The sequence below is a fragment of the Brassica napus genome, chromosome C3 (genome assembly GCF_020379485.1).
Source record: "Brassica napus cultivar Da-Ae chromosome C3, Da-Ae, whole genome shotgun sequence".
Classification (NCBI taxonomy): Eukaryota; Viridiplantae; Streptophyta; class Magnoliopsida; order Brassicales; family Brassicaceae; genus Brassica; species Brassica napus.
Window position 1 is genome coordinate 27,879,308 of NC_063446.1, and position 8,927 is coordinate 27,888,234.

Sequence of the window (8,927 nt, forward strand, 5' to 3'; positions counted from 1 at the left end):
ACTACATAACACATTAAAAACACCAAATAATGCTCTTAACAAATAAAAACGACAACATAATTACATTATCCAAAAAATCATGTTCTTAGCAATAATCTCCTATATATTATTTGTGAAACATTACAACTTCTTTTTGTAGCCACATGTCATTACTAGAATGATTCTTAGAATTACTAGAGAAATAGGTTGGTCCATCTAATTATATAATAAACTTTTTATTAAACTAACCATAAATTCATTTTTAATGTCACTTATTATTTCCTTAAATAAAGATTACGGAATTGCCTAATGTGGACAAAGTATATATGACAATTAATGATTTTGAATAATAAAGATCTGATAAAAAAATGTATCTTCTATCAAATTTGTTTAATTTAAAACTATTAAAATAACTTTAAAAAAACAAAATAACCATATTATAAAAATTTAGATTTTTCTGTATATTTTATATTTTGAATTTTAAAAAATGACTATAAATTACTAAAACTGTTAAAAATCTCACATTCAAATTTTGCGATCCATGGTTTAAAATTTTTGTTATGACAGAATACAAATGATTACAAAATCATATAAGTAAAAGTCTAATTTAATTAATCATTAAGATTTAAAATATATATATGTATATATATATCATTCTAAATTAAACTATAAACCATATTGAATAAATAAATATTTTAGTTTCAAAATTTACTTTGAAGAATTTTTTTTGATAAAAGTTTTGAACAAACACTGATAATTTTTTTTAAATTATCAATTACTAAAATTATTAATCCCACAATGAAAATTTTGTTATCAGTAATTTAAAGTTTTTGCTATTAAAGATACACATGATCAAAAAACATATGAGTAGAAAGCATCATTTTAAAAAAAAATAGACATTAATATTAAAAATATACTATGTATGTTAATATCATTTAAATTTAATTACATATCCTATCAATTTTTTTTTTAAAATTGTTTGGATTAATAAAATTTATTTATACGTTCGCACCAATTTAATTATATATGTAATAGTTACTGACTTTTAATTATTTAATACATATTTATTATTTCATAATATGTAAGAACATATAATATATAAAATAATTTATATATATAATTTTTATTCCGCGCAAAGTGCCTATCTTAATCTAGTAAAACAATATTCAGCGCACACTAGCATGTAGATAAAATTAACATTGATGTTTCTAATAATAAAAGCGGGATAGCCGGTTGGGAGAGCGTACCATAAAAATATATTATATATATTATTCTTGCATCTATTAACACCAAGACGGGATAGCTCAGTTGGTTGAGCGTCATCTCTTGTGGAAGGGTGCCGCGTGTTCGATTCATGCTCTCTTCATACTTTTATTTATTTATACTTTTTTAACCGGTTATCGTCTTTGGACTCAATTGATTCGATTCGGTTTGGCTTCTCCTACATATGGCCTCTCCGGTTCAGCAGAAAAGATACAAATCATCATAATATGGGCCTATTAAGTAGTTTATGATACAATTTTGTAACCACATTTATTGATACTTTATAGATCCAAGCTTCTAATGATAGTTCTGATAATTACGATCATTTTTGGGTAACACACGTGAACCAAACGTTACACTTGTCTTAAACTTCCACTAGAAATCCAACGGTCAGCATTAATGTATATGTATATATTTGTTGAAATAAAGCTAAACTAAATGACAATCCAACGGTTGACAAGAAACAACAACGCGCACGATCTAGATGGACGACGATACGCAATCCAACGGTTCTTGAGTATCATCGATCAAAATAGGTTGTTGTTGATCCGAAAAAGAAATTTTAGTTCGAGGAATTATTATTTATTTATTTATTATCCATGACCCCGATCCGGTTACTCGTTGACCCGAACGGACACGTCAGACGCGAGCCGTGACGCGATTGCAGAATGATACATGACTTCGTGGAACGTGGAGACTTGGGCGATTTTCATGCGGAGCTGCTTCGCCTTCTCCTCCGTGAGACACCTCCGCGTAGTCCTCTGATCCAGATCTGATTCCCGATTCGCGGAGGAGCTGTTGTTGTTACTCTCGACGTAATCTGGTTCCGTTGACCAGCCGAAAAGAGGAGCCCACCATGAACCGGGTTTCTTTCCGGTCTGATCCGGTTTTCTGATGGATCCGGAAGATGCACGGATCGAAGGAAGAGCGGAGCAGGAGATGATTGTAGCCATTGCAATGGATCGCGAGATTAATCCGAAAACGTAAAGAGTGTTTATTTGGGGGAAGAAGATGGATAAAGAACGTGGATTGCTTTGCTTATTAAATTTTGTTAAAATAGATTAAATATTTATAGTGTGGGTTGCGCAACGAAGGGGTATTATCGGGAAGAATGTACAGCGTTGAAAGCGAGATGCACCATGATTGTTAGGGTGGAGACGAGCGCATTGGATCATAATTGCTTCTTTAGTAGATGTGGATAAGATTGAAGGCGTGGAGCTGAGCAGCGTTGTTTGCCAATTGTGCAATGTCTCCATCTGTTGCACTTTCCGCTTTATTTGGTTTATTTATTTATTTTGCGATATTTATTTTTGGATTGTCCAAGTAGACGTCTTTATTCATTGGATGTATTATTCAATTATTTTTCAAGGAAAATGAGAGAGTTTTATAATCAGTTTTATTTTTCATAAGTTTGATTAACATATTCGTAGATATAAGTAGCCATGAGACGGATCCGGATATCCGGAAAATTTATGGTATCCGGATCCGGATCCGGATTCGTCGGATCTGTGGATTTAATATCCGGATCCGGATTCGTGGTTTCCGGATACCCGAGTTTCGGATATCCGTCTCGATATTCTATTATCCGCGGATATCCGGATCCAGATCCGGATCCGTCAAAATAATTAAAAATAATTTTTTTAACAAAAAATACTAATTTTTTTAATATAATACATAAATTAAATATTTATAAATATATTTATATATGTTTATAATATTGTAAAAACTAAAATATAATATTATAAGCTTAATTCATGTATAAATATTAATATATCAAATATAAATATTAATAAAATTTAAAAATTTAATATATTTTAAAAATACGGATCCGGATCCGGATATCCGGACCTAAAAATTAAGATATCCGGATCCGGATTCGGATCCGGACACCCCGGATATCCTATTTTCGGAGCGGATCCGGAGCGAATCTCGGATCGAATCCGGATCTCGGATAATAAGTCTCAGGCCTAGATATAAGTAAATAATTGTTGGTGCTATCAAATATTTCTTCATCAACAACTTCCCAACTCGCAAGTCGTAACAAAAATTGCAATCTTTTGGCGTATTGAAATTACATGGGCTCAGATATTTACCTTATATCGACGACATTCACAGATATAGGCACACAACCCAATAATCATATTGGGTTAGCAGGTTTATCTTCCTACATAAAACCCACTTAATGTCACCACTACATGTGTATTTTGACACGTGTGTACGTGTAGAGTGTCTCACGTGCGAGTGACCAATTTGGAATTAGAAATCTCTAATCTTCTCTCCCAAAGGCCACTAAAAAAACGTTCGAATCGGTGAAGAGGTTTGGCTAATCGCTCGAGGTTTGACCTGAGATCACAACAGAATCAATCTCTACTCGAAACCCTTCCGAGTCACCATCACGATGTGGAGAAGAATCGTCTCTTCCGGTCTCAAAACCCTAGCCGCCGATGTCGCCGTCGCTTCTCCTTCTCGTCGATCGATTCCCGCCGCCGCGAGACCCGTCGGCTTCCACCTCTCTGCCGATCGATCATCCGTTTCTGCTCCCGCCTCCTTCATCACTCGCCATTTCAGCTCGGAACCAGGTGAGAAATCGTTGCTTTAAGCAGTTTCGGATTCAGATCTCGGTTTGGGATTTTGACTCAGTAACAAAATTCTCGCTGTATCAATCGCTTTGTTTGTTCTCTTATGGCATCCACATGCTACGGATTTAGAGTGTGTAGAGAGGGTGGTGAATGACTGTTATAACCCTTTTGAATTTGCAGTAGTAGGGACCTCTGCGACTAAGAAGGTGGAGGATGTGATGCCCATTGCTACTGGTCATGAGAAGGAAGAGCTTGAAGCTGAACTTGAGGTGATAGCTAATCTTTGAGTCTCTATGCATTTTTAATATATGTATATGAGTATGACACTGTGATGCAAATGTGCTTCAGTGCAACTTCACATGTGATCATATTGTTACCCCTATATGAAATTTTAGCAGTAATTTTCAGTGGGAGGAAATTAAGTTTAACCTTTCGTTGTTTTCTTGGGCGCAGGGGAGGAGGTTGCTTGACATTGACTTCCCCGAAGGTCCTTTTGGAACAAAGGTTAGTTAAATTTCTATAGGTCGTAATTACACCAAATCAGTGTTGCTAGGGGCATCATATAGACTTTATATTCATCACAAGAACTCGAAAGCAAACCTGATTTAGCAAACTGAGGACACTTAAGTCTAGTATCATGAATGCCTTTATATTGTATTCCCGTTCAGCTGTTTCGGTGACCTCGAATAAGCGGATCAAATGTGTCCTGATACGTATGGTTTCATCCAAATTGAATTGTGTTCAGTTTTTTAATTGACCTATATGGATCAACTTGCGCCCTTTGCTTTAATCCCTATTATTGCATTTCCCAGCATTGCTTTGGCATGCAGTGTCTATTTGGATCTTGTGTAATTGTCACACTGAACTCTGTTGATTTTACCTTGTTCATATTTTCAATATTTTGTGTGAACAATGTTATATTTGTTCCCTTTATAAACTATAAAGAACTATTTTGGAGTTGAATTGTATGTGGGGGTTTGGTGAGTTAAACTGAATTCTACGCGGTGTTTGTTAGTTTACCATGGTCCATTGTCTGTGACGTTTATATCCACTGATGACGAAATTTTGCAGATGTCACATATAGCATGTGCAAGTGTCTGTAGATCATGAAAGTTTATTTCTTAGCATTCTTAAGTATTTTTTTTTTTTTTGCATTACTGAAATCATACAGGAGTATGGATGTATGAGTGCTGAATTTTGCATTTGATCTTATTCATTGTCTCATGTCACTTTATCTCTTGAGTGAGCAGCATTCATTCTCGTTTGGCTAGCTTTTTTTCACAATGTTGTCATCTTACTGATACGAAATTGTGTTTACCTCAGGAAGCTCCTGCTATTGTAAAATCCTACTATGACAAGCGGATTGTGGGTTGCCCTGGTGGGGAAGGAGGTAAGCTCATCTCGTCTTCTCTTGATGGCATATACTCCAAGTTCTTTTTGTCATTATTTGTTGTCTTTATTGAATATATTTCATTCATGTATCTAACAAACCAGTGTAGACATTAGCTACCAACGATTTGTCTGATTACTTCTGAAAACTGCAGAGGAGGAGCACGATGTTGTGTGGTTTTGGCTGGAGAAAGGAAAGTCTTTTGAGTGTCCGGTCTGCACTCAGTACTTTGAGGTAAGTTAATTTCGTCTAAAATGTAAATAAATCGAATAGAGTGTCATCTCATAGTCATAGGTCAGATGAATTACTAGAAGGACTAGAGCAAGACCTCGTGAAGATTTTTCAATATTGACTTGGTTAAAATGTATGTTTTTGCAGCTGGAAGTGGTTGGTCCTGGTGGACCTCCCGATGGTCACGGTGATGAAGACGATGAGCACCATCACTGAGAGACTAACGTTTTGTTTTCAGGGTTTTCAAAAGTTCTACTTCTACATTTCTTTGTTGGAATAAACAAATGTTTTTCGATCCTTTTGAAACAACACTCAGGCATCGGAGTTTCTAAATGCCAAAACTCTTATGACCGTGGTTTCCCCCTTTTTGTAACAACTCTTGAATCTGAATCGGTCTTGCCTCTTGAGCAGAATGTTCATACCCCCTTCTTACTCGCATGAACCGAATCTACTTGTGGCACAACGTTTCATGTGATTTTTAAAGATTTGTCACTAGAAAACCATCTCGATTTGATTGTTTAGAACTCGTCATATATTCTAAAGCTTCATCGTTCAACTCTATTAACAAGTCAAACAGACAATTGATCAAAAGCTGACACAGTCAAGACATCTTTCGCGTGTTCCAACTCCGGCTACTGCAAACATTTCCGCGCATAGAATGTAAGAACCGATTTGGCACGTGCCTAGCTTCTCACGTACGAGTTAAATTAGAATCTCTCTATTCTTCCATCAGAATCGTCTCTGAGTCATCATCGTTCGTCACCATGTGGAGAAGAATCGTCTCCTCCGGTCTCAAAACCCTAGCCTCTGATCTCGCCGCGGCTTCTCCTCCTTGTCGATCGATAGCCGCCACCGCGAGACCCGCTGGCTCCTACCTCGCTGCCAATCGATCAGCCATTTCTGCTTCTTCTTCTTCCGAATCAGGTGACACGTCGTTGCTACAGATCTCGAGATTTAGATTCAATTTGTTTATGTTATCATCCTAGCATACCTGTGGCATAGATTTAGAGGATGGATATAGAGAGGTCTTTGCTAAAACGAACCAAGTAGATTGGTTTAATACTCATATCTGAGATGTATTGGACTCTGTAGTAGTAGAGACTTCTGTGAAGAAGAAGAAGGTGGAGGATGTAATGCCCATCGCCACTGGACATGAAAAGGAAGAGCTTGAAGCTGAACTCGAGGTGGTTCCTAATCTTTAGAGTCTATATGCATCTTTAACATATCGTATGGTGCAAATGTGTTTTACTGCAACTCATCATGACTGTCACCCCATCACTTATTACGCATTGTTTTTTTTGTTGGGGATAGGGGAGGAGGCTGCTTGACATCGACTTCCCTGAAGGTCCTTTTGGAACCAAGGTTAGTTGTATTTCTATTATCTTGTAACTCTCACTTTAAATATCTTACGTTGAGTTATATTTCTTTAAGAATCCTTTCTTGCAAATACCTGAATTCATAGGTGGGCCGTGGGTTATATGATACCATTTGATAACAGTTTTGTCATCTTTATTGATACCAATTTGTGTTTACCTTAGGAAGCTCCAGCTATAGTGAAGTCCTACTATGACAAGCGAATTGTGGGATGCCCTGGTGGCGAAGGCGGTATGTTCATCCCATTCTCACTGTCTCTAGTGTCGTTAAACGGATGAGAAGAGGCAAACAAAAAATGAATGATTGTTATCGTTGATTATTAAAGTCTTTCTTTCATCCTTTGCAAACTGTTTGGAGCACTAGATGTCTATTAGCTATTGATTTTGGTCTCATGTACTTTGCAGAGGATGAACACGACGTAGTGTGGTTCTGGCTGGAGAAAGGAAAGTCTTTTGAATGCCCTGTTTGCACTCAGTACTTCGAGGTAAGCTTACAACTCTAGTATCGGATTTGCTTTAATTGGTAGGGAAACGAAACTGTAAAAGGATTTAGAACAAGAACTCGTTGAAATTTTGCATTTATGAATATTGAATTTGTTAACTTTATGTTTTCAGCTGGAAGTGGTTGGTCCTGGTGGGCCTCCGGATGGTCACGGTGATGAAGATCATGAGCACCACCACTGACTCCGGCCGCGAGTTTTGCTTTCTTTAAATATTTTTAGATTTTTTTTTATGATTGGAATAAGAATATATATATATATATATATATATATATATATATATATATATGCTACTGGTGTAACACAGTTGAAAATGTTTTTGAACCTTTTAGAACAACACTCGGTGTCGGAAGTTGTCGACATGCCAAAACTCTTACTTTTGTAAGAATTTTTGAGTCGGAATCATTCTTGCCTTTTTGCTTATTTTATTTTCACATTTTATTGTTTATGGTTCAATGTCTTTTCGTATTGGACGGTTTGATCGTGTCATTGATTCCTTGTGAACGCCCATATAATTCAGTAAAAACATCGTCGAAAAATCAAATTTCTTCGAACCTTGTTCATTAATTGGTTTAACACCAGTGTTTTTAAAATCAGACCAATCCGATGGTTGAACCGGGTTCTCGGCCATGAACCGGTTACATAGCTTGGTCGGATCTAATAATTGGTTCGACCATGAACCGGTCACGTAGCCAGATTGGATTTCGGAGTTATTAAACTGCTAAAAATCATTGAAACTATCAAAAATCTATACACCATCCATATAAACATAAAACTAGTTTATATTTATAATGTTTTATGTTTTAAATTCATTTATGTTTTAATTATGTATCATATTTACTAATATTACTTTTAAATTTATACATTAAAAATATATTAACCAGATTATTGAACCAGGTTTGACCCGATCGAACCATATTGAATCGTGATCCAAAAAGTTTCTGGTTCGGCTTCCGGTCCGGTTTTAACAACACTGTTTAACACTGACTAACTACGCATACAATGCACCTACATTTTACATTCCATCTTTCTTATTGATTAACATAAAAGGTATATAAACGCGACGATCAAAAACGGTGGAGGTTAACATCAAGGCCGCTTTGATTCTCTTGCGACGCAGCTGTCTTTCGCCTCTTTTCTCAACGTTTTCTTCTTAAATTATTATCTCAAAGGTTAAAAACCAGATTAATATTAATTAACTTGAATTACCCAAAATAGAACTTACGTAGGTTGTTAATATTTCAGTATAGCGTCAGTTACGTTATTATTTATTTGATACGCCTTTTTTGGTTTCATATCATTATATGTTTACAATGAAAATACGAAGCAGAAACCTAAATACCACTAGTATATATACGTTAAATAACAATTTACATTATAATCGGGCAGTTGCATCACTCATGATGCGACACGTCAGCGATATGTGAGTCTCACTTTTAAAAAATGTGAAAAAGTGTCAAGTCTCTGACTCGAACCCAGGTTATTGAAATCTAAACAACAACATTTATACCACTGAGCTAAAGGATTCTTTGTACATTGATGGCTGAAACAAATATATATTTATGAAGGTCGAAAACCTTTGCTTCTTCGGTTTTCTCTGTGGGACCCACAC

The 8,927-nt window shown here is 35.9% G+C and overlaps 3 protein-coding genes across 3 annotated transcripts; 2 read left to right on the top strand and 1 right to left on the bottom strand.

The window, feature by feature from the left end:
- Positions 1-1,584: 1,584 nt before the first annotated feature.
- Positions 1,585-2,293, bottom strand: BNAC03G39190D. The gene has a single exon (XM_013847456.3). The coding sequence runs from the start codon at positions 2,193-2,195 to the stop codon at positions 1,857-1,859; it is 339 nt and encodes a 112-aa protein (XP_013702910.1). The 5' UTR covers positions 2,196-2,293; the 3' UTR covers positions 1,585-1,856.
- Positions 2,294-3,246: 953 nt separating this feature from the next.
- LOC106406631 (cytochrome c oxidase subunit 5b-1, mitochondrial) lies at positions 3,247-5,867 on the top strand. Its single transcript, XM_013847328.3, has 6 exons — positions 3,247-3,821; positions 4,002-4,090; positions 4,275-4,325; positions 5,145-5,211; positions 5,366-5,445; positions 5,590-5,867. Exons 1-6 carry the CDS (start codon positions 3,641-3,643, stop codon positions 5,656-5,658), a joined length of 537 nt encoding a protein of 178 aa, XP_013702782.1. The 5' UTR covers positions 3,247-3,640; the 3' UTR covers positions 5,659-5,867.
- Positions 5,868-6,038: 171 nt separating this feature from the next.
- On the top strand, positions 6,039-7,738 carry LOC106404092 (cytochrome c oxidase subunit 5b-1, mitochondrial). Its single transcript, XM_048753105.1, has 6 exons — positions 6,039-6,366; positions 6,535-6,626; positions 6,754-6,804; positions 6,981-7,047; positions 7,221-7,300; positions 7,431-7,738. The coding sequence occupies exons 1-6, from the start codon at positions 6,207-6,209 to the stop codon at positions 7,497-7,499; spliced, it is 519 nt and encodes a 172-aa protein (XP_048609062.1). The 5' UTR covers positions 6,039-6,206; the 3' UTR covers positions 7,500-7,738.
- The last annotated feature ends 1,189 nt before the right edge of the window (positions 7,739-8,927 follow it).